This window comes from Drosophila busckii, chromosome 2R (assembly GCF_011750605.1).
Source record: "Drosophila busckii strain San Diego stock center, stock number 13000-0081.31 chromosome 2R, ASM1175060v1, whole genome shotgun sequence".
NCBI classification, from domain to species: Eukaryota; Metazoa; Arthropoda; class Insecta; order Diptera; family Drosophilidae; genus Drosophila; species Drosophila busckii.
Genome location: NC_046605.1, coordinates 2,490,430 through 2,514,630, shown reverse-complemented (window position 1 = coordinate 2,514,630; position 24,201 = coordinate 2,490,430). Strand labels below are relative to the sequence as shown.

The following is a 24,201-nucleotide window of genomic DNA, read 5'->3' as shown; positions in this document are numbered from 1 at the left end:
ACTTTTAAAACTTAGTTACATTGACAAATATAGCTATGAGCTCAAGTTAATTACACTAGCAAGTTGATTAGCTTACAATAAAAAACAGAATTGCAACAACTTTGTAGAGTAGTAAGCTGCGCTTAGCTGCAGTTTGCTGTTGGCCGGATCTGTTAGCCTCGTTGACATGGTCCGCAAACTGAGGCAGTCACTCTCCCCACTTTGCCTCAAGACAAGCGACAAGCGACACGAGACAAGCGAAGACGAGACAAAGCAAAAGCTAAGCGCACAAATTAGCAGCGTTAACAACAAATAAAAGTAAAAGACAATGCGAAATCCGTATTCAGGGCAGGGTTTACTCAAAAACCGACAGCGGCAACACTTTGGCATTCGCCAGCAACATCAACAACAGCAACTAGTGTTAGCGGCAATGTGTAAAACGCAAATAGCTCAAAGAGCTGCAGCAGCAACAACAACAGCAACAACCCTAAGTTTTGGTTGTACGTGTTGCGCATTCGCCCCGCGGATCTTTTGCGAGATTCGCAGTTGTTGCTTTTTATAATTTATGCGTTCGAAGTGAAAATGTCATTGGACATGCGCAGCCAAACTAACAACAGCAGCAGCAACAACCTACAAAGGGCGTTGCGATGTTAATCTTGCCACAACTGATTGCCGCTTTGCTGGGTTCTTGGGTCTCTTCTCTTTGCTTGAGAGCTCTCTCGCTTTATTATTATTATGACTTGGCCAACGTTTAGCTCACAAGTTAATTACAGCTGCCAGCTGAGGCTGCAACTTTGTGGCAAGCACTTTCGACACTTTCAACGCCAAGTTGCAACCAAGCAGCAGCAGCAGCAGCAGCGGCAGCATCTGCTAACTCAAGTTATCTATTTTGGGCTGCAGTCCCCTCAAGCGTAAAGCGCCATTAAATCGATTTTACATTAAAAATATTGCACAAGTCTGTCTGTTGCCGCCTGCCGCCAGAATTAATGGATCATAATTATTGCTGAACAACAGCAGCAGCAGCAACGATAACAACAACAGCAGCCGCAGCAGCCAACAGCAACATCAACAACAGCAACATTAGAAAAGAAAACAGCCCACAAGCTGTCTAATAAAATGATGGGTTAGACCACTGCAAAGCCAAAGCAATTGCACAGTGGTGCCAAGTTGCTTAAAAAAGTGCAGCAAATTTGTTTAACAAATGTTAAACGTTAAAAATAATAGCTAAGCAAATAAAAGTGCAAAATAAAGTAAAAAGCTTTAATTTAAATTTCTTAAATTTAATAAATAAAAATTTGCATACTACATGCTAAAAAAAATACAACAAAAAGTGTTGAAACATAATGAAATTTAAAAATGCAAATATTAAGTTATAAAAAGCTTTGACTTAATTTATTTTAATGCTTTAAAATATTTGACATAAAGATAAACTGCATGCTAAATACTGAAAAGCTGCAAAAAGTGTTGAAATTAGTATTGAAAAGCTTAACTTAATTTAAAAAAATAAAATGTTGAAAAATAATTAAATTTAAAAGCATACAAAAAAAAAATGCAATTAATAAATTATGAAAAGGTTTTATTTTAATGATTTCAAATATTTAATATAAAAATAAACTGCAAAAACTGTTGAAATTAGTTAATTTACAACATATGTTGAAGTCTATAAATAATTGAACTAAAATTCTAAAGCACACAAATTACAATATTTTAATTAATATAAATTTATTAATATACAAATATGCAATAATTTGCATTGCATATTTATTATTTAGTGTTTGCGCAGCACTTTTCACAAGCTTTCAGCACACTGTGCAGCTAATGTGATCATTTTTTTTCTCTCTGTTTGTATTGTTCGCTCTCTCTTTCTCGCTCGCTCTCCCTCTCTTGCTCGCTGTCTGCAGATGCTGCAAACACTTTCAAAGTATGCGCAGAACTTTTCTTTTTCATAGCTGCGCTTTTCCACTTGTGTTTTTTAGCTATTTAACAGTAATTTTGTTTTTCTTTTGCGAAAGAGAGACAAAGAAAGAGAGAGAGAAACTTGTAGCATGTGGCAGGCAGACAGGCAGCCTAAATACCAAAGAGTAATGCGCTCGACTCAGTGGCCAAGCAGCGCACTTGACAATTTGTTCTGTATGCGCTGCCACGCCCCCCCCTCAACACACTCCCCTTTGTAAGATTTGACCTCAGTGCAATTTCATGCCCCGCCGAAAGAAGAAAGTGGCGACAAAGCTCTTTGGTGTGGACTTGACGTCATTTTGCGGCAAGTGAAAATTGTGTGTGCGTTGCGCTCAATCCGGTTATACATTTTTTTTATATTTCAGTTAAGTTTTTTGTGCTGCGAGTGAATGAGTGAAAGAGAGCGCAATAGTTTCAACAACAAGCGCAGCAACATGCTCGCAGCTTCTTGTTGTTTTATTGTTGTGCTAAGCTACGAAAAATAAAAAAACGTGATTTCCATGCGTCGTCGTCGTCATAGGCATATTTAAATCAAATACTTTTACTATCAACCAAAACTAGTCGCAGCAGCAGCCGCAGCAACCAGCTCTCGTTATATTTGCCAATCAGAAATTATAGTGCAACGCAATATGCCGAGAGGCCGATGACTTTCCAAGCAGATGGGACACTGAACTCGACGCACTACACCCCTCGATAAAAAATTACACCCTCTTTTGGTAGTGACGCAATCTTTGCCGAAAAAGCAAAAATCTGCGCCTTTTCATATTCATAATTTGCATAACATAACTCAAGTCGAAATAACTGCGTTAATTGTATGGAAATGAAAATATTATTGAGAGCTTAGCTTTGAATATTGTTTGTCAGTCAAGCATTTCATTGGCCCTTTCTTTCTTTCTTTTAGCTTTAGCCGCTTACACAATCAAAAACGCACAGACAAAAGGCAAAAATTATTTGCCATAAATCAAGGCATTATAATCTCTCTTGATAGCGGGTGTAATTTTCACTCAACTGTGGCAGTTATGAGACGCTATAAACATATTTATAGCTTGCTTAACAATAACGTTGCATGCAACTAATGCGTGGCAATGACAGCTGCTTAGAGATTTGATAATGCGATTTACTTAGACGAGCTGCAAATTAACTAAATTAAAGTCAATTAATAGCAAGAAAAAAGTGAAAATAGTAATTTGTATGACAACTAAGTTGGCAACAGCCAAATTTAGTATGCCCATGTTAAATTTAATGCTTACATTTGCGCCTAAAAGGGCAACATGTCTAATAAGTTAACACACTTTATTGCTAACAGCTGCTTGGAGTTGAAGTCGAGGCGAAAATAGTGTGAACTCAATTCGGAAGTGAATTAATTTATTAAGCGCACATAATTTAAATTAATTAAGCAACTTATAGCTGTAATAAGCTGTCAAAGTATAAAGCTAAGTTGGGCATAGCCAGTTTTAGGCTCAGCACTCAGCATATTTTAAATATAACTCAATGCTCAAGTGAATTCATTTTCAGCAGTAGCTAATTTAAACTTTTAGAACTGAGCTTAGCTTACAAAGTGTAAAGCAAAGTTGTGTGCAGCCAAATTTAGCCTAAGTTAAGTAAAATTTTTGTATGTAAACTCAATTCAGAAGTGAATTAATTGCCCATAATAATAATAACAACAAATCAAAGTTGGCAAAGTATATAGTTAAGTTGGGCGCATTCTAATTTAAGCTCAGCATAACCTTATGCATATTTTAAATGTAAATCTATTCACAATAGACTTAATTTGCAAGCTAATCTAATTTAAAATCTTAGATAAGCTCACAAAGTATAAAGCAAAGTTGTGTGCATCCAAATTTAGCTTCTGTAAAGTACAAAGTAAACTCAATATCAAACTCAATCAGTTCCACAATATTTAAATTGTTAGATAAGCTCACAAGCTCAGTTGAACGCATACAAATTTAACCTCAGTGAATGAAAATGTAGAACTCAATGCAGCATTGAATTATTTTTCTAGTTCTGCAATATTCAAATTGTTAGAACTTACAACGTATATAGCTAAGTTGGGTGCATCCAAATTTGGACTCGACGCTTATGCATATTTTAAGTCTAACTTTATACAAAATTGAATTAATACGCAACTTAAACTAATTTAGCAACTATAAGCTGTGTTTAACCAACAAAGTATATAGCTTAGTTGTGTGCGTCCAAATTTGGCCTTAGCTTAAATGTATTACTTATATTAGGCATTTGAAATCCATTTGCGCTTAACAAGGCAACGTCTAATAACTTGCAATACTTTATTCTCAGAATATTGACAGACTAAGTATTAAAGCTTATACTTATATAGCTAATTTACAGCGCTGCTTATCTTTATAGACACACTGTCTATGTGTGTGTGTGTGTAATCGACGAGGGCTTGTTCGTTCGACTCTTATCTGCTGCATTAACATTGAACAAAGATAGCAGAATGAAATATAGCGTGGCGGCTTTTGTAGACCTGTTGACGCTGCTGCTGCTGCTGTAATATGCAAATCATTTTAACAGTTTTAACCAAAATTGGCAAACAAAGTGTGCGAGCGAGATAGATAGAGAACACGCAGCATATTACTTAATCAACGGAAGTTGGCAATTGAATGAAAACAAACACACAAAGCAAAGCGAAGAAAGTGAAGAAGCTGCGCTGCATTCGTTTGGTAGCTGCCATAATCAAATGGCGAACAATAGATTGCTGCTTATGCAAATGTTTAATGCCAAAGATACATTTGTATCTAGCTCGTGTATCTGTATCTGTGTGTGTGATGTAAGCGTTCGCATCTTGTTTTTGTTTATTACATATTTATATATTTCAAATATATTTTATTTTTGCAAACGCTGCGCGTGCTTTAATTTATGCTAGGTCGGCTTTCATTTGTAGTTCAATATTACGCATACGCCACGTTAGCAGCAACAACAGCTGAGGGCGCCAAGACGTGGGCGTTTTGGCAAAAAGAAAACCAAAATTTGATTTAGCTTTAGCACTTTTGAAAGTTGTCAAGCCGTTTTACATACCTGCCTGATGTTCATGCATACATCACCCACATTGTTTCCCACATCGTCATACGCGCTGCACACACTAAAAATGAGAAAATAAAACCACAACACAACACAGCACAACACAAAATCTCGACAAAAATTGTTAAACTGAAACATAAAACTCTTTATAATTGCACTGTAAACATTTCACTTTCGTTTTTGATACTTAACAACATTTTGTTGTTGTTGTTCGGTTGTTGTTGTTGCTGCCGCGCCGCGTGCACAGAATAATTTTTGTATATATTTTTTATTAATGTTGTTGCTGGTTGGTCTCAGCACTTTCGCCATGTGGGTGCTGCTGCTGGTTGAAGCTCTGAGCTGAGGACTCAATTAGCAAGCGCTTAGCTCTGAGATTATGAATCTTATTTGCATAATGTTGTCGTCAGTCGTAACGCTTAATGATACGGCCAGATCGTGGCCTGCATGTGCATAAGCCGATGACCCCAGCCGATGAACTCCAGAGCAACAGCGACAGACACTCCCCAAATCCCAACGCGACATTTGGCTACAGACTAAGATTAGTAACATGTGACTGCTTATGCAATAGACTATAGGTTTATATATTATGGTTTATCAGATATGTAAAAGATAGAGAATGAATTGAAATTCAAGAATTGAATTTAGTTTGGTAAAAAATGAATTTGAATTACACTCAGCTGCATTCTTAAAGGATTATTTAGATATTAGTAAATTCCTTTTTTAAATTTAATGCATTCACCTAATTTAATTCAAACTGATTTCATTCTTTAAATTCAAATTCAAATTTAATGCATTATTTTTATTTAATCTAAATTCAAGATGTTCTTCATCTGTTTTCATAGTCTTAAGCCTTATTTATTATTGCTTACTAATTATTTGTTTTCTAATTTTCATTTGCAGATCCAACTCGAAGGCTTCGTATCTGCCGCGTCAGAGCCTGGAGAAGCTGAACAACACGGATCCGGATCATGGCATTTATAAGCTCACGCTTACCTCCAACGAGGATCTGGTGGCGCATTCGAAGCCCAACTATGGCGTAACTGCAGCCAAGTTGAAGCTGCCCAACAATTTGCCCGATGTGTTGCCGTTGGGCGTCAAACTGCAGCAGCCAGTCAAGCCCAGTTCGCCCACAGCTGCTGAGCAGCTGGTTACGTTGCGCTATGGCAGCAACAATAACCTGGCAACGAAAACAACAAACAGCGGCACACCAACCAGCGCCTATGCTATGATCTATGGACAGCAGCCACAGCAACAGCAGCCAGGACAGCAGCGTTACTCAACGCCCACGCTGGGCCACGCCTACAGCCAAAAGAGTGTGGGAGGCGGCACGCAGTTTACGCGATCTCAGTCGTACGATGCCTGCCAATCCCAGCTGGATCTGAAGCAGGCTGTGCATGATCTGGAGACAACGCTGGAGGAAGTGCTGCCGGCGCCAACGCCCACGCCCACACCGCCACGCCTATCGCCGGCGCATTCGCATTCGGACTGCAGCCTGAGCAGCGGCTCACTGGACTGCAGTCCAGTGCATGCGGCCAGCGATGCGCACATCTTTCGCGCCGAGCTGATTAGCACAACGACAACCACGCCCACGCCCAAGCCGCCGCCCATAAATCGGCAGGAATCGCTGCGTGAAAACATTGAGAAGATAACACAGCTGCAATCGCAGCTAATGTCTGCACACATCTGTGAGTCCACGAACCTCTTAAGCAGCTACGCCAAGAGCATAGAGCCCATTAAAGAGCAGCTGAGCAGCAGCAGCACAAGTCCAACGCCCCCCACGCCCACTACGCCGCCGCCAGCTGTGGCGGATGCCAGCACCGATAGCTTAAAGTTGATGCAGCGCAGCGAGCTGGTGCTGCTTGTTAATGCGCCGCCCAGCACTGCGGACATGGCCTGCCAAACGGATGAGCTGCTGGACAGCGAACTGGTGGCCAGCACGCGCGGCAGCGAGGAGCAACCCATGCGCACCACATTGCAGCCACGCCAGCGTCAGGCCATTGAGCTGGAGTATGAGCAGCAGGCGCTGCAGCTGCTGCAGCAATTGCCGCCCAACAGCGACAACAGCAACAAGCTTGTCGAGATTCTGACACCAAAAAGCCAAAAGCCCACCACACAATACGTTAGCAATCTATACAATCCCAATGTGCCGCTGCGTCCGGCCAAGCGCGATGTGGGCACCTCAACACTCATGCGCATCAAGGGTGTGGCCCAGAATGCGCTGCAGGAGCTGCAACTTGTCACCGTCGAGCTGCAGCTGTGCAGCGACGACACTGGCAACAACTTAATCAAACAGCAGCTGGTAATTGATAACTAATAATTTATCTAGCTTTCAATTATTAACTCTTACCCTTTTTTTTTGCTAGGATGCGCTCATCAAGCAGTTGAACCAAAAAATTGCCGCCCTGAAGCGTGAACAGCGCACCATTGGCGAAGAGTGCGGCGCCAACGATCAACTAGGCCTGGAGCTGCTGGCCAAACTAACGGAGAAGGTGCGTCCCAGCGAAGCGTCCAAGTTCCGCACCTACATCGATGATGTGGGTCACATTACCAGTCTGTTGCTATCGCTGTCGGAGCGCCTAGCCCAAACCGATTGCAGCCTAGAGGCGCGTACGCCACATGCAATCTCCCAGCAGGAGCAGGTGGGTCACACACACATAAATCTCTCTCTCACTTTTTACAGCATATTAATTTATACTTCTCTGCTTTGTTTTTTGTAGTGTACGCTGGAAGCGAAACGGCAACGCCTCTGTGAGCAATTGGAGGAGGCACAACGCCTCAAGGCGGACATTGATAGGCGTGGCAGCAGCATTGCCGCGCTCTTTGGCAAGCATCTCAGCGCCGATCTGTGCGCCGACTACGATTATTTTATCAATATGAAGGCCAAACTTATTGCCGATGCACGTGATCTGGCCGATCGGATCAAGGGCAGCGAGGAGCAGCTCTCGGCGCTTAGTGATACTTTGTTCCAAAGTGATTGCTAAAGCTGTCGCTGCATTTGTCGCTCCTTTTTCACAGTTTTCCTTGCTGTCAACTCTGAGTTGAGAGCTGTTAAGTGAGAATTGTGCGTCCGTTCTGATCTGCATGTGTATTAACTTAAAATTGTGCTTAAAAAACAACCAACACATACACACACACACACTCTAATGTATAAATATTTTATGTTCATTTGTGATTTTCAATTAGCTTGTAGGTTATAAACTATGTATCTGCCGCATATGTGTAAGCAAATTTACATAATTATCAAAACGCAAAGATAAACTGTATGCATTATTAAAAATTTTATAAAACTCATATGTAAGTGTGCAATTTGTTTTTATTTGTTTGTTTTTAAACAGTAATAGGCAAAAGTTAGCTGTAGTACATTATTAAAATGACTTAGGCAACGAACCCCTCATCCGCCAGCAAGTTTGTTGTCCAAGTCATTATTGTTTACATATTGCACCTCAAAAGTATGCAACGATTTTCATTGGCCTTGCACAAGAAATACAAAATAGAAAATTCTGCATAGCTCGGCAATATCCTTGCGCATTTCCAAAATTTTTGGCTTGCGAAGCTCGTAGGATCATACTCTATTGATCTGCATTAAAAAATTAGGGGGTCATCTAATAATCCCATGACTTGGAAATTTTCTGCCCAGGCGCGCTAGAAAATTGGCCAGAAACACAAAATGCTGTTTTTCTCCGAAACTACAAGGATAATTTTGATGTCCTTCGGTCAGTTGATAGTCCCTTTGAAAACAAACAGTTTGACACTAATTTCGTCCTGATCCTGCCCAGGATACGGGAGATATAGCCATTTTTCTGTATACAAAAAATGCTGTTTTTCTCAGCTCCTATAAAGATTTTCGTCCTTTGAGTTATATATTCTGAAAGGTCTTGATGAGCTCTATTTGTATGCCAAAGGACGTTCAAATTGTCCTTGTAGTTTCTGCGCAAAACGGCATTTTGTGTTTTTTGGTCAATTTTTGCGACCTCAGCCCTGCATTTTTTTTCGCAACATTTTTTTGAGCGATTTTTTAAATTCTTGGATGCAAATCGGTAGAGTTGATAGCCAGGAGCACAAATATATAGTTCATTTTGGAATCCGAAGGATATCTGAGGTGGAGAAGCTAAAAATAAATGTCCTTCATATGAAAATTAGCCATACTGCCGAAAATACAATTACGATTCGATTGAGCTTAGGTAAGGTGGTTGTCCCAGCTGTCATGCATCTTCTGTGGAAATTTGATCCTGATCCTGCAAAGAATTTGTGATTTAAAGCTATTTTTCTGTATAAAAAGAAGTCCTAATATCTCTATTTACTTGAGGACTTTATATTATTCAGTTAATAATTCTGAAGCGCATTAATAAACACTACATAGCCACCAATGGACTTCGCAGTTATCCTTCTAATAAGTGTACAATATCAGCTTAAAAATCCTCTACCCTTTAGAGTAAATACGCCAAAGCTCTGCCAATCCATTACGTACCATAAAATTTCTTGCTTTACGATATGCACAAGACTGGACTCTACCGATCTACATTCATGGATTATGGGGTTATCTAGACACCAGCAACTTGGACATTATCAATTACAATTCCAAACTTAGAATAACCTAATGGATGATAGTGACTTGGATATTATCAATTGCCAAGCTTTAACTAACTTAATGGATGACAGTATGCGAATTATGCGTATCGATTTGTTATCGAGTTAAAAGTTGAGCGTAATAAACGAAAGAGATCGCAATAGTTTTTATCGTTAATAAAATGCTGTTGTTAAATTATCAACAACAAAAAACATAAATAAAATTTGCTATGTTCAGATGCAAAGCACTCTGCCAATCCTGGATTAGAAACGCTTTGGCAATAACTACGCCGCAAACAAACCTACAACGCAGTTGGCTAGTCGACGGGTAAGTTTTTAAAACACAAACAATGAAGCTCGACTAACTAACGAAAGTTAAACGCAATAGGCAACATTTAAAGCGTGACAAAGACAAAGTGACAACGAAGCACCTGTTTCGTGGCATGGCGACAGCAACAACGGATGGCGCCAGCAGTGCGGGCGAACAAAAAAAGAAGCACTACAATAGATTAGCAGAATCCAAGTCGCCGTATCTTAAGCAGCATCAGCATAATCCAGTGGACTGGTAAGCTCCAGTAAGTGTAGCCAGCGCCAAGTCAGCTGTCAACTTTGCTTACAGGTACCCCTGGGGTGAAGAGGCGTTTGAGCGGGCGCGCAAAGAAAACAAGCTTATCTTTCTATCCGTGGGCTACTCCACATGCCATTGGTGTCATGTGATGGAGCACGAATCATTTGAGGATGCTCAGACAGCAGTTGTGATGAACAAGCACTTTGTCAACATCAAAGTGGACAGAGAGGAGCGTCCAGACATTGACAAGATTTACATGCAGTTTCTGCTCATGTCCAAGGGCAGCGGTGGCTGGCCCATGAGCGTTTGGCTAACGCCAGATCTAGCGCCATTGGCAGCGGGCACATACTTCCCGCCCAAATCCCGCTATGGCATGCCTGGCTTTACCATGGTGTTAGAGTCTATAGCAAATAAGTGGGAAACGGATCGAGAATCGCTGTTGCAGGCGGGCTCAACGCTGCTAACCGCAATGCAAACTAATCAAAATACCGGCGCTGATCCTGCGGCTGCCTTTGAGCCCGGCAGCGCAGATGCTAAGCTCCAGGAGGCCATAGTTGTGCACAAGCAGCGTTTTGATATACAACATGGCGGCTTTGGACGCGAGCCCAAGTTTCCAGAGGTGCCGCGACTAAACTTTCTCTTCCATGCTTATTTGGTAAGCAAGGATGCCGATGTGCTGGACATGGTGCTGCAAACGCTGGAGCACATAGGACGTGGCGGCATTAATGATCACATATTTGGCGGCTTTGCGCGTTATGCCACCACCAGAGATTGGCACAACGTGCACTTTGAGAAGATGCTATACGATCAGGGACAGCTGATGGCAGCTTTTGCTAATGGCTACAAGCTGACCAGAAACGAGTTGTTCCTGCGCTATGCGGATAAAATTTACCAATACATTGTAAAAGATCTGCGTCATCCAGCAGGTGGTTTCTATGCAGGCGAGGATGCCGATTCGCTGCCCACACATGAGGATACTGTTAAGGTGGAAGGCGCGTTCTATGCCTGGACTTGGCAGGAAGTGGAGGCGGCTTTCAAATCAGAGTCAGCGCGCTTTGGCGAGCTGAGCGCCGAACGCGCTTTTGAAATATATGCTTACCACTATGACTTCAAGCCGGCGGGCAATGTGCCGCCTGCCAGCGATCCACATGAACATTTAAAAGCCAAAAACATACCCATTGAACGTGGTGTAGAGATGGATACGTGTGCCAACTTTGCACTGGAGCTAGAGCAGCTGCAATCCTTGCTAAGTACAGCTAATGATATATTGCATCAGTTGCGAGATAAGCGTCCACGTCCTCATTTGGATACCAAAATCATTTGCGCTTGGAATGGTTTAGTGCTGTCGGGTCTTGCCAAGCTGGCCAATTGTGGCAGTGCCAAGCGGTCGGCTTACATGGACACAGCCAAGCAGCTCATGCAGTTTCTACGCAGCAAGCTCTATGTGGAGAAGACTAAGTCGCTGCTGCGTTCTTGCTATGGCGCAGGCGTGGGCATGGAGGAGCTGGAACAGAATGCGTAAGTGCGACTTATTAATGTTAACTTCAATCAATTTGTATTAACAATAAGTTTCACTTACAGCGTCAGCATCGAAGGCTTTCTGGATGACTATGCGTTCCTAATCAAGGGTCTGTTGGACTACTACAAAGCTTCGCTGGACAATGAGGCGTTGCACTGGGCCAAGCAGCTGCAGGAGACGCAGGACAAATTGTTCTGGGATGAGCAAAATGGCGCTTACTTTTTCTCACAAGAAAATGCACCGAATGTTATAGTGCGGCTCAAGGAGGGTATGTGCTTGTCCAGCTTAATATTAGTGCCATTTATTAACGCTTCACACTTGCAGATCACGATGGCGCTGAACCTTGTGGCAACAGCGTTGCTGCACGTAATCTCACCATATTGGCGCATTATTACGATGAGGACAGTTATCGCGCACGTGCTGCCAAGCTGCTCAACTACTATTCCGATGTCTCGCCTTTCGGGCATGCGCTGCCAGAAATGTTGTCTGGACTATTGCTGCATGAGCAAGGCCTGGACCTGGTAGCTGTTGTTGGCCCGGACTCTGCCGATACTAAACAATTTGTAGAGATTTGCCGCAAGTTCTTCATACCTGGCATGATTATATTGCGCTGTGATCCACAGCATCCGCAGGATTCCTGCAATCAACGCGTGCAGCAAAAGTTTAAAATGGTGAATGGCAAAACAACGGTTTACATTTGCCACGATCGTGTCTGCCGCATGCCGCTGACCGAACCGGCTCAGCTGGAGGAGCATCTGATGTCGAATTTCTTTAAGGAGCGCCTATAAATTGTAATTGTAAACTGTATAAACTATTGACATTACTCGAATTAGTTTGCTAGACTAAGTTAATTGTTATTGTTTTTGGCTTCTAAAGCATAAATTGGTTCACGGAACTAGTGTTAAGTACTGGACTATGTATTAGCTTGATTAAACATTTATGCAAGTTAAATTTGAGGTTATTTTTGGCCATCGATACTCGTTACTAGCATTTGTGAAATAAAACAAACTTAACGTTCAACTTGTTTTTTGTACAGACGGTTTGCTTTGCTTTATAATCTCTTTACGCTGGATGGAAGATGAAAACATTTAAAATCATTTCTCACACACAATCAGATAGATAGCGAGAGTTAGTATTATGTACTTCACAAATACAACACATTATTTTGTGCATTTATTGGAATCATTTGTTGTTTTAGACAAGCGCTGCGCACACGGCAGAGAGTTCAGGCCCACAAACAAAATACTTGACATTGTGCTTTTGTTGCTTGTTGGGCTGTGAAAGCTGCAGGTGGGAAGCAGTTTGTCGCACAGGCATAAGAACTAAGCTAAAAACTAAATGCTTGGCGCTGCACTGCGTCCATGCGTCCATGGGCACAATTGCAGCAGAGAACTAAACGTATGGAGAGAACAGTTCGCGGTAATCGGTAATCATAATCGTAATAATAGTAGTAGTAGTAATAAAAATAATTTAGTTGAAATTCACATTCATCACATTGTTTTGCACATAGCGGCGAACCATCTGACCACCAGTCCACCACTACAGTGCCTGTGGTATTGGAGCGCCGTCGCTGCTGATGCCTATTGCGCTCCACTCAGGTATCTGCATCGTTGAAGCTCATGGCAGCATCGAAGCTATCGAGCATGGCTTCCATGCGCTCCCGATGATTAAAGCGGGCCAGCTTACGTGAATGTGAGACGCATCGTACACGACGCCGTCGAAAGAAACGGAACCGTGTATCCTCCTCGTCGTCGTCATATTCGGGCGCCGACACAGAGTCCTCATCGGCTTCACGCAGAAACTCCTTGGGATCCCGATCAATCTTAAAGATTTTTGTCGACGTCGTCGCCACACCATGCAACTTGGAAATGGTGCGTGAGGCATTGATAATGCCACGCTCGGATAGCTGCTGTTTGTGGGCTCGATTCTTGGCCAATCGATTTGTTATGGACACTACGCTGAAGAGCTTCGAGAGCTCCGAGTCGACGCAGCGTGATTCGCGACGCAGGTTTTTGCCATTTTTCACATAAATGAAATGATGATTAATTTGATTATCGGACACCAGATTGGCGGTGGGTGAGCTCGATGTGCCATTGGAGCTAACCGGGACGACGCTGCTGCAATTGCCATTGCTATTGCTATTGGAGGTGAGCAGCGTGGGCGTGGAGGGCGGCGCGGGCGGTACATGCGGCATTGTGTAGCAACGCTGACGTCCCATTCCATTCTCGTACAGGTTGGCAATATTATACCGGCTCAAACGGCATGAGTCCGACTCAATTTCCTCTTGGTCTGAGCTGGGCATATCCATGGCCTGCGGCGAGAAACCAAACTCATGTGTATATGTTTGTTTTTCAGCGCGTGTGCAAGTGTATGCGTGCAAAGCGTGTGTATGTGTATGTGTGTGTGTTTGTGTTGGTGTGGTGTTTTTCTTATTTTGAGAGTGGGTGGCAGCATAAAATGGGCGTTGCTGCCTGCGTACCACATGGTGCAAACTTGCGGAGCTAATGCACTAACTATTGCTTACCTGTAGCAAACCCTCCGCCTCAGAATATTGGCGATCCGTCAATCGGTGCTGCAGTTGTTGATCCATTTTTGCTAAACAACAACAATAACAACAACAACATAACAAAAATACGACACTTCGATACCGATGCTTTTTCTGCACAGGCAGGCAACCCTGCGCCAGTGCTATGTTATGCTTCTGTTAATACACGACACTCTGTTAAAGTTCACTGTTGAGTACTTAACATTAACACTATAATTATAAGAATAAATAAACTTTAGCAAAGTTCTCAGCTAAGATTGCGATGTGAAAATTTCAATTTCTGAGGCTACACAATGTGAATTATTTATAATATACGTGGCTTTGTTTATAGAAACTTGTTTATCAACAAGCATGTTATGATTCATAGAATTCGATAGCAAAGTAAAAACAGAGAGCAATCGCTAAACTTTAAAGAGCACGCTTTGGAAATAAAAAGCTTTCGCTCTTCTCTCTGCTGAGTAAGTAATTTTGTCGTTATTTCACAACAAGCATATTCTGCTATCTATAGTCTTTTTTCAGTTTAACCGTGCCGCCTGCGCAAAATGACGCAATTGTCGGATGAACAGTTTCGCATTCTGATAGAAACTATCAAATCGTTGGCACCTGAACCGGAGGCGGCGCCGCAGTCGAAGGGCAGCTTTAGCAATTGCGGTGCACGCTTTAGTGGCCAGCGGGATCATGATGCAGTGGATGAGTTCATAACAGCAGTGGAGACATATAAGGAAGTGGAAAGCATTAGCGATAGCGATGCTCTCAAAGGCATCTCACTGCTGTTTAATGGCATTGCTATAACCTGGTGGAAGGGCGTGCGCCGTGAGGCACAGACCTGGGCGGATTGTCTTAAGCTGCTGCGAGATCACTTCTCGCCCACCAAACCATCATACCAGATTTATATGGAAATTTTCGAAACAAAACAAATGTCAAGTGAGGTGATACATGAGTTTATATGCAAAAAACGCGCTTTGCTAGCCAAACTGCCAGAGGGACGCCACGACGAGGAAACGGAGCTGGACTTTATCTATGGTTTAATGCAGCAAAAGTACAGAGAGCAGATACCCAGACATGAAGTCAAAAACTTTCGTGAACTACTCGACCGTGGCCGCAACGTAGAGCGTACCAGTTAGACATTGTATGTAGATTAAGACTTAAAATAAAATTTTAAATTTAACAGCATGTATATTTTAAAACAATTGTGCCTGAACTGAATATATTAAGAAAAACTTTAATAATGTATAAGTAAGGAGCGCCTATAAATTGTATTTATAAACTGTATAAACGATTAGTTCGAATTAGTTTGCTAGTTTAAGATAATTGTTATTGTTTTTTGGCTTCTGAAGCATAAATTGGTGCACGGAACCCAATGAAGTTTCTTTTTTTATATGACAATTTGCATTACGCCAAATCATAATTGGACTGGCTTATGTTTCAGAAATCATTTTGAAGATTTCACAAACGCTGAAATTTTTCTAACAATAAAACAACTTGATAGATTTTGGTTTTTGTGCGTATTATGTATTTCTTTTTACGCAATTTTTGTAATTATATGTGTTTTCAAAATTCAGTCTTACATATATTTGTTTAACAAAGCTTATCGCAGGCTCTTGTGGTCAGCCTTGGACGCCTATAAAAGTGCAAATGCCGGAAAAAAAAAAGAAAACGCTTTTGCATTTTATATGAAACTGGAAACTTTAAGTTGCGGCAGCTTGAGTGCGTCAATGCTCCAGATGCGTGCACACTGCTTAACTTTGGTTTCCAGTTATTGGTTTCTGCGTTAATGGCATCCAAGGTGTTTGCACAAGAGTCTGCGATTTACAATTAATAAGTGAGTGCTTGGAAGAGCCGCTGCTTTTTGGAGCAGTTGAGCAACGACGAGTTCCAAGCAGCGAGAGAGGTAGCTGGCGTGCCTAATGCATACTTTTCAAAGTGAAAGCTTCAAGGAGCAGTCACGGGAAAGAGTAGGACTTAGCGTGCCATTGCACGAATGGCGACAGCATAGCCATTGTAGTGCAAAGTGGTTCAATTAAAAGTTGACTTAAAAAGTCAGTTTTTGTTTGTTTGATTTAATCAAAATGTGTGAGGTGCCAACGAAACGCCAGCAGCTGTCCCTAATGCGCAAGAATCACTCCCGACGCTTAACTTCAGCCTATACACAATGTCCATACCCACAAACATGCGGCAGTGCATCAAGATACACTACCACTGCATCAAGACACACTTACCACATGCCGTGAGCATGTCCACTGGGCACAAACTGAAGCCTCGCGCCTAACTTGAAACACGCATAAGAAACTGAAGCCAACGGGCCGTTTGACAGGGGCTTTGGGTTTGCTGCCTTAGGAAAGGACCAGACAAAGCGCAGCTGCAACACAAACGAAGACAACAAGCGCTGAACAAGAGACAGCCTCGCCAGCCGAGGCTAGAAAAGCTGCGCCTGCCAACACACTTGAGTTCCACGTATATATCACAGCCACGCAGCGTCGGGCACAAGCCTAAGGCAGCGGGTTTTTTGAGCAGCAGAAGCAAAGAGAGCGAGCAAGCGCACGCAACACTCATCACAGCCTGAAGTGCTGCACCCTTGACCACACACAACGAAGCTAGCGGCATCCAACGCACCAAACAACCAGAACTGTAGACCCCCTTAGAAACTACAGCCTAGAAGCCCAGTAACGCCCAATAACCGTTAGCCAGTTGTGCGGGTAGCAAGGGCGCAACACTTTGGCCTAGGAGCGAAATGCGTGCACCCACTCCCTAACCCGTCCTGCCGCTCGAGAGTTCATTTGTAGTTGCAATATTCAAGGTGAATTGAAATTTTCAATTCGACGCTGGCGTTCGTAGCCAGAAAAGTGTTTAGCCGCTGCGGCGGCGTAGTTATTATTGTTGTTGTTGTTGTTGTTGTTGTTGAAAGCGCTGCAACGCTTGCCGGCAATTCACTTGGTTGTTGAGCATGTGAGTAGCATGGGCGATAAAAAGCTGCTTCAACTCTTGCTCTTTTATCCAATGTGTAGCCAGCGCGGCGAAGAGAGCTTTTGTTGTTGTTGTGGCTATGACATCAGTGTGCTGTTGTTGTAGCTTTTGTTGCTCTGTTGCTGTTGGATGATGTCACGCCAGTGGTGGTTTGCGTGTGATTTGCCTTTTACTCATTAGTTCCCGCCTGGTTTTTACGCTTGCGGCAGGTTTCATTGGTGTGTCCACGGAAGTTGCAGTAGGTGCAGCGTTCTGTTTGACGTGCACCACGTAGCGGGCCCTTGGGCGTTGCTTCATCCTCCTGGTTGTTGTGTTCGATGACACGTCCCTGCTCAAGCAGATCGCGGAATGTTTTGACGCCCACACGTGGAATGTGTTTGCGGTATTTGATGTTCAGCAGGCCATACAGAAAGTCCAGTTCGGTTTCTTCGTCGTGGCGATCCTCTGGCAATTGTGCGAGCAGCGCGCGTTTCTCCACCACAAAGGTGTCTATTGCCACGGCTTCGTCCTGTTTGCATTCAAAGAACTCTGTGTAGACCTGGTATGCCGGCTTGGCTGGCGAAAAGTGCTCGCGTATGAGCCCGATGGCATCATTCCAGGTCTTGGCTTCCTTGCGCACGCCCTGCCACCAAGTGGATGCAATGCCGTAGAACAGCAGCGATATGCCCTTAAGTGCGTTCTCGTCGCTTATGTCCTCCAGCTCTTTGTATGTCACCACATTGGTTATGAACTCCTCCACCACATCGTGACTGCGAGCGCCACCAAAGCGATGTGTGCAAGCGCTGAAGCTGCCCTTTGTCTTGGACGTAGAGCCCTCTGCACTGGCAGCAGCTGCGCCAGCAGCGCTGGTGGCCGACACGCGCACTGCCTCAATGAGCTCACGCAGTTGCTCGCTGGTCATTTGTATGGTTTGCGCCATGTTTTATTTTAGTAAAGGCACGCAATCTTTTGAGGTTAAGTAATGTTGCTTAATTTGTACAGCTAACAAAGCCAACGCTGGCGAATGCTGCTGCTTTTGGTTGAATTGGTCGTAGAGACTAAAATTCTGTTTGTTCTGCAGCCGGCTTTTATACCGGCCTGTTGTGAAATTCGAAAATTTTAAAAGCTCGCCGGCAAAAGAGCGAGAGAAAGAGAGGACGCGTTGCTATAGTTGTTGTTTTCATCAATAATTCATCACCATATACGTTTTGTGACTAACTTCAAGCGAAATAGCTTAAATGCCAATATCAAATTATATACTATATACATTGCTGTACATGCATAAACATGTTTTAGCACTATAAATGTGGGGCGGAGATTATTATTTCTTATCAATTTTAGAAACCCGGTTCTTTTTTGGCAAATTAAGTTAATGGTTAATGACTGTAGAGCATGTAAACAATACAATAGCCAAAAGAAATGCAATACGTAGAAATGCAGCCATTTGTAAGTAATTTAAATCATATGCATAATTAAGCATAAAAATGCACACGCAGCTTAGGCTGGCGGGCAAGCGATCGGCCTATTAATACATATACATTCACATATGTATGTAGATTTACATATATATAAAAGATTATTAGTATTTTATACAAAGGCATGCACATACTTGTTGGTTTGCCTTCTAATTGAATTTCATCACCAATTGCACAACTTTTTGAAATTTTAACACTTTTTTCACTAATTTTACAATTGCAATGCATTTTTTTCACTGTAAATTAGCAGCTATCAGCCCTGGTAAGTAACGGAACTATAATGCTATCGAGTAGTGGACTATCGCTATTGTTTGCAGTTTCAATGCTCTAGCAATTAATCTCAAGTTATAATTAATTTTAAGCTTGACATTTTGCTAGTTGATTTAAAAATGGAAGAGGAGTTCATCGTTGAGAAAATCGTGGAAAAGCGAATCGTGAACGGAAAAACCGAATACTATTTAAAATGGAAAGGTTATCCTGACAGCGACAATACCTGGGAGCCAATGGAGAACCTGAGTTGCCCGAACTTGATTGATGAATTTGAAAAGCTTGCAAAAGAACGTAGCTATGGGTTCGACCGTGGATTGGTACCGTCTAAAATCATTGGCGCTACCGAGAAATCTGGACAGATTTGGTTTCTGATGGCTTGGAAAAACCAGGCGGCGTATGAATATGTGCCGGCTGACTTGGCTCAATCTCTGTGTTGTTCATTGGTAATTCAGTTTTATAAAGAGAGATCATTCTCCACGCCCAATGATGCACCATAGGTTATTGCTGGACTTACACACACATGCAATACATACATGTGTATTGCATATACGTACATACGCTATTGAAAATCCATAGATGTTACACATGTTGTGTACAAAATGTATTTTTGAGTTATTTGATTATATTCAATGAATAAACTTATATTTCTTGAATAGTGAATTTCTTTTTCAAAGCTTTAATAAATTTAGCGGCAGACTGCACTGTTAAATAATCGATAATTTTAGCTGGATTACTTTTTGATGCGTAGGGTCACACTATTGGAAAGGATATTTTGTGGGCTGCAGTGAAGTGCGTTTTTGTCAAAAATATAAAACTATTAATTTATCACGTTTAGGCTCTGTTGCACTGAGGTAAACAAGTTGTGTATAATCAAGAGCAGCTATGTGAAATTAAATATAGAATAATATTGTGATTTAATGCAGGTATCGATAAATTGGACTGGCCGAAAGAAGAAGTCAACATTAAAAATGGTTAACAGCAGTGAAGTTGTGTTGCTGCAGATGGGCGAGGTGTGCTATAAGAATAACGTCGGAACGCTCTATGTGACGACTGAGCGTTTGGGCTGGGTTGCGGACCACGACGACAACAGTAACGCACACAAATGCAATCGCACTATAGAAATTAACAAAAATACTTAAATTGCAGAACAGAAGATCTCGTCTGAGGGCAAAGTCACGCTGCAGATTGCGCTGTACGAATGGGCGCCCACATTTCATTTTGTAAATAGTCAGGGTAGGGCTGCAATGCTAGCTGATCGCAACAAGGCTAAGAATGTCATAATGCACCTGGTAGCCAATTTCAATCGCCAACTAGAGCAAGAAAACCGCCTACTAGTTGAGAATCCTTATCTGCTACAACTATACAAAGATCTAGTGGTCACCAAATTGCTGACCAGCGATGAGTTCTGGGCCGCGCCTTCCAAGAATGTTGCACTGAAGAAAATGGGAATAACACAAGAAATTGGTAAGTGTACCAATTATGGGTAACTCAGATCCAATTCTAATTTTGCTTAATTTTACAGGTGTGTATAAGATCTTTTTGGCGGATATTATGCCTGGATTCAATTCTAATCAAAAATCGGATGTGATGCATTCCATTTTTGAAAAATATCCCGATGTTAAGAATCAGCATATAGAAAATGTATATTTGAGTAATTTGCTAATGTTTGGCTGAATAAACTTTTCTTTTTGTTTTGTGTATAATTAATTTTTTTTTTTCAAAGTTAAACTAACTTTAGCGGCACACTGCACTGTTAAATAATCGATAGCTTTTGCTTGGTTTCTTATCGATGCGTACGGTCACACTATTGGAAAGGAAATTTTGTGTGCTGCAGTGAGGTGCGTTTTTGTGAAATATGTTTTAAAATGATTAAATTATTAGGTTTATGCTCTGTTGCAATGAGATAAACAAGTTGTGTATAGGTTAGAGCAGCTATGTGGAATGAAATATGGCATAAAAATGTGATTTACTGCAGATTTTGATGTGCGGCTGGCTTGAGGACGTACAACGCTGTGGAAGCATTTCACCGGCTGAAGCAGGGAGTCAACAATAAGGATGACTACTAGCAGTGAAGATGTGTTGCTGCAGATGGGCGAGGTGCGGTATAAGAAAGGCGATGGCACGCTCTACGTGATGAATGAGCGTTTGGCCTGGATGGCGGAGCACCGCGACACCGTAACCGTATCGCATCGCTATGCGGATATCAAAAGTAAGGCAAACAAATGCAATCAGACAATAGAACCTAACGAAAATTAATTGAATTTCAGCACAGAAGATCTCGCCTGAGGGCAAGCCCAAAGTGCAGCTGCAGGTTGTGCTGCACGATGGCAACACGTCCACATTTCACTTTGTGAATCGTCAGGGTCAGGCAGCAATGCTAGCTGATCGCGACAAGGTTAAGGAGCTGCTGCAGCAGCTGCTGCCCAATTTCAAGCGCAAGGTAGACAAAGACCTTGAGGACAAAAATCGCATACTGGTTGAGAATCCCAATCTGCTGCAACTGTACAGGGATCTAGTAATCACCAAAGTGCTGACCAGCGATGAGTTCTGGGCCACGCATGCCAAGGATCATGCGCTGAAGAAAATGGGAAAAGCTCAGGAAATAGGTAAATGTACAACAAATACGTTATCCAGAGCCAATTCTAATGTGTACCAACAGGTGTGTCTGGTGCCTTTTTGGCGGATATTAAGCCACAGACTGATGGCTGTAATGGACTCAAATATAATCTAACATCGGATGTGATTCATTGCATTTTCAAAACCTATCCCGCTGTTAAGCGCAAGCATATGGAGAATGTGCCGGCAAAGATGCCAGAGTCTGAGTTTTGGACAAAGTTTTTTCAGTCACATTATTTTCATCGCGATCGCCTTACCGCCGGCACCAAGGACATATTCACTGAATGCGGCAAGATTGATGATCAAGCTCTAAAAGCGGCAGTGCAGCAGGGCGCCGGCGATCCGCTGCTGGACTTGAAGAAGTTTGAGGATGTGCCGCTAGAGGAAGGCTTCTGCAGCGTGGCAGGCGATCGCAATGTGGTCAACAGCGGCAACATTGTGCATCAAAATATGATCAAACGCTTCAATCAGCACTCAATTATGGTACTCAAGACCTGTGCCAATGTGAGCTCAGCGAACGGCAGCAGCAGTGGCAGAAGCGGCATGGCTAATGGCCCTTTGGGCAGTGGTAGCAGCATGCATCAGAATGGCGTCAATGGCAAGTCAGCCAAAGGCCAAAGCAGCGATAATAATATTGCAGAGCAGGATGCGCCACAGGCGAAAAAACAGCGTCTTATGGAAAAGATACACTACGAGGATCTTGGCGATCCGCTTATCGATTCAGACGATGAGGCACAGCAAGTGAGCAACAAGCCGCATTCGTTTGAGCTCTCCAAAGTGGAGCGCTACCTAAATGGACCGCTGCAGAATCAAATGTACGACACTCATAGCGATGACCAGCGCCTGGATGAGGTGCAATACAAACTGGTGCGTTGCTCAGAAACCTGGCTGGACCGCAGTGCACAGCGGCAGGTTATCTGCCCCAAGGCGGCAGTTAATGCGCTGGGCGAGCTCAGCCCCGCCGGCACGCTTATGCGTGGCTTTCAGGAGCGAACAGCGCGTAAGTGTGAGAACGCAAATTCGAGACAGCTGGCTAACCAACCTTCTTTATTATTTTAGAGCTGGTGCCACCGGATTTTCAGCGCGATTTGCGCAATTTGTACTTGTCACTGTTGGAGTTGCTGAAGCACTTTTGGAATTGTTTTCCTCCAACCACCGAGGAACTGGAGGCTAAGCTGCAGCGCATGCATGAAACACTGCAGCGCTTTAAAATGGCCAAACTAGTGCCTTTTGAGGTAAATTCAAACACAAGACTTAAATGCTTTAGATAATCCAAGTCGCTTAATTTCAGAATCGCGCCATGCATGAGCTGACGCCACTGCGTTCTTCATTGACGCAACACATGAACACGCTGCTGCGCACAGCCAACTCGAAGTATGCCACTTGGAAGGAGCGCAAGCTGCGCAACAATAGATAACAATCGCAGTCGTATGCCACATATAGCAGCGACGCAGCAAGCCAATTACTTTAAGCCACTAGAGTTAGACTTAGCTGTAAAACAAAAAGCAAACTAAAGAGCTATTTGTACTGCAAACTGTTTCGAACTGCATTTAACTGATTTAGCGCCTTGGCCCATATTCTTAGTTAAGTTAATTAGCAGCTAGATTTTAGACAAGTTTCTTGCGTGCGCACGCAGACACCGTCGCGTCAGTTGACAATGAAAAGTTGCCACAGCATGAACTTGAGGCTGTGGTCTGTCTGTTGCTATGCGTCGCTAGCGTTGACATTGACGCAGGCAGCGCTGCTTTATCCCACCAACTCGGAATACGGTGTAACTTGCTCAACTGCGCAACGGATTAAATTAAAACTAATAGCCTGAGACTCTTTACAGATATTTATGGCTATATCCGTGCCTGTTAGCCTGCCGCATACAAATGTGTTTCTGTCCTATAACTACGAGTTCAATTACTATCAGCCGGAGCATGTCTACAAGTTTCCACCCATTATAGTAAGCAAGCTTTGATCTAGTCAAGTTGCTGTTCTAAGTCTGCTGTGTTTTTATTAGATGGGCGATAACTTTGAGGACAGCTATTTGACATATCCGACGCATGATGCCAAGGAAGGCCAAACCAAAGGCAGACAGTGCCTGGATAATTGCACACTAAGCGAGACAGCGGTTGAGTTGGAACAGGAGGCGCAGACGGAAGCAACAAGTGAGAAGGCGACAGCAACGGAGCAAACAACAGCAGCAACTGCTAAGCGAGAGAAACGCGAGCTGAGTTTGATGAGCCGCACTAGCTTCTATGCCATGCTGCGTGATAAGCTAGCCAGGTACAGTAAGCACACACAAAGTTAAACTATAGCTAACTTATGCTTTAGAACTGGTCATCCCCCTGAGGATTGTTTGCTGCGCTTAATCTGTGAAACTAATGGCTCCATGCTGGGTGACATCAATGGGCTGCTAGGCAACATAGTGCATATTATATTCACGTAAGTACAGTGAACTAACGCGCAAAGGATTCAAATTAATCAACTGTGCTCTTGCAGTCCGAGCAGCTCACGTGATGAGCATCTGCCCAGTGTCTACTACCAAGCCGAGGCAGATGGTTTACAACAACAATGCAGCACTTACCATAAAGCCTGTCCGCATAATGTGCTAGACCTCATCTCAACGCCGGTGGAGCAGCTGCTAAAAGAAATGGCAAACAGAAGACGTAAAAAATAAATAAAAAATAGTTACAACAATAATGTGTGTAGTACTTAATATTAAGTTGAGCTGCAATTC

General features: G+C 42.8%; 8 protein-coding genes across 11 annotated transcripts in view; 6 read left to right on the top strand and 2 right to left on the bottom strand.

Moving 5' to 3' along the window:
• The window catches only part of LOC108596217 (protein Shroom), a 57,694-nt gene extending 49,422 nt beyond the window's left edge, over positions 1–8,272 (top strand). Inside the window, exons 8-10 of one of the 2 annotated variants that reach the window (XM_017981744.1) lie at positions 5,875–7,273; positions 7,338–7,613; positions 7,692–8,272. In XM_017981744.1, the coding sequence (XP_017837233.1) occupies positions 5,875–7,273; positions 7,338–7,613; positions 7,692–7,955 (1,939 nt within the window). In that variant the 3' untranslated portion in view covers positions 7,956–8,272. The remainder of the gene's footprint in view (positions 1–5,874; positions 7,274–7,337; positions 7,614–7,691) is intronic. The other variant, XM_017981745.1, reaches the window with a different exon arrangement.
• Positions 8,273–9,710: 1,438 nt separating this feature from the next.
• Positions 9,711–12,647, top strand: LOC108596687 (uncharacterized protein B0495.5). Its single transcript, XM_017982703.1, has 5 exons — positions 9,711–9,868; positions 9,929–10,105; positions 10,160–11,626; positions 11,690–11,895; positions 11,952–12,647. Exons 1-5 carry the CDS (start codon positions 9,771–9,773, stop codon positions 12,413–12,415), a joined length of 2,412 nt encoding a protein of 803 aa, XP_017838192.1. The 5' UTR covers positions 9,711–9,770; the 3' UTR covers positions 12,416–12,647.
• Positions 12,648–12,669: 22 nt separating this feature from the next.
• Positions 12,670–14,430, bottom strand: LOC108596683. The gene is made up of 2 exons (XM_017982700.1): positions 14,152–14,430; positions 12,670–13,938 (listed from the first exon to the last, which is right to left on the bottom strand). The coding sequence occupies exons 1-2, from the start codon at positions 14,215–14,217 to the stop codon at positions 13,222–13,224; spliced, it is 783 nt and encodes a 260-aa protein (XP_017838189.1). The 5' UTR covers positions 14,218–14,430; the 3' UTR covers positions 12,670–13,221.
• A 108-nt stretch (positions 14,431–14,538) lies between these two features.
• LOC108596686 (activity-regulated cytoskeleton associated protein 2) lies at positions 14,539–16,457 on the top strand. The gene is made up of 2 exons (XM_017982702.2): positions 14,539–14,630; positions 14,692–16,457. Exon 2 carries the CDS (start codon positions 14,715–14,717, stop codon positions 15,294–15,296), a length of 582 nt encoding a protein of 193 aa, XP_017838191.1. The 5' UTR covers positions 14,539–14,630; positions 14,692–14,714; the 3' UTR covers positions 15,297–16,457.
• Positions 15,663–18,188, bottom strand: LOC108596684 (activity-regulated cytoskeleton associated protein 1). The gene has a single exon (XM_017982701.1). It carries the CDS (start codon positions 18,053–18,055, stop codon positions 17,306–17,308), a length of 750 nt encoding a protein of 249 aa, XP_017838190.1. The 5' UTR covers positions 18,056–18,188; the 3' UTR covers positions 15,663–17,305.
• Positions 18,189–19,621: 1,433 nt separating this feature from the next.
• On the top strand, positions 19,622–20,563 carry LOC108594939 (general transcription factor IIH subunit 1-like). 2 transcript variants are annotated; one of them, XM_017980074.2, is made up of 4 exons: positions 19,622–19,711; positions 19,784–19,949; positions 20,007–20,324; positions 20,383–20,563. In XM_017980074.2, exons 2-4 carry the CDS (start codon positions 19,829–19,831, stop codon positions 20,532–20,534), a joined length of 591 nt encoding a protein of 196 aa, XP_017835563.1. In that variant the 5' UTR covers positions 19,622–19,711; positions 19,784–19,828; the 3' UTR covers positions 20,535–20,563. The 2 variants fall into 2 exon arrangements, with proteins under 2 accessions (XP_017835563.1, XP_033149084.1); XM_033293193.1 differs by having other exon boundaries at positions 19,761–19,949.
• Positions 20,564–20,656: 93 nt separating this feature from the next.
• On the top strand, positions 20,657–23,021 carry LOC108595187 (general transcription factor IIH subunit 1). 2 transcript variants are annotated; one of them, XM_017980365.1, is made up of 6 exons: positions 20,657–20,698; positions 20,836–21,069; positions 21,128–21,466; positions 21,520–22,476; positions 22,536–22,711; positions 22,768–23,021. In XM_017980365.1, the coding sequence occupies exons 2-6, from the start codon at positions 20,916–20,918 to the stop codon at positions 22,891–22,893; spliced, it is 1,752 nt and encodes a 583-aa protein (XP_017835854.1). In that variant the 5' UTR covers positions 20,657–20,698; positions 20,836–20,915; the 3' UTR covers positions 22,894–23,021. The 2 variants fall into 2 exon arrangements, with proteins under 2 accessions (XP_017835854.1, XP_017835855.1); XM_017980366.1 differs by having other exon boundaries at positions 20,690–20,782.
• Positions 23,022–23,207: 186 nt separating this feature from the next.
• LOC108595950 lies at positions 23,208–24,141 on the top strand. Its single transcript, XM_017981236.1, has 4 exons — positions 23,208–23,424; positions 23,482–23,747; positions 23,796–23,906; positions 23,964–24,141. The coding sequence occupies exons 1-4, from the start codon at positions 23,314–23,316 to the stop codon at positions 24,139–24,141; spliced, it is 666 nt and encodes a 221-aa protein (XP_017836725.1). The 5' UTR covers positions 23,208–23,313.
• The last annotated feature ends 60 nt before the right edge of the window (positions 24,142–24,201 follow it).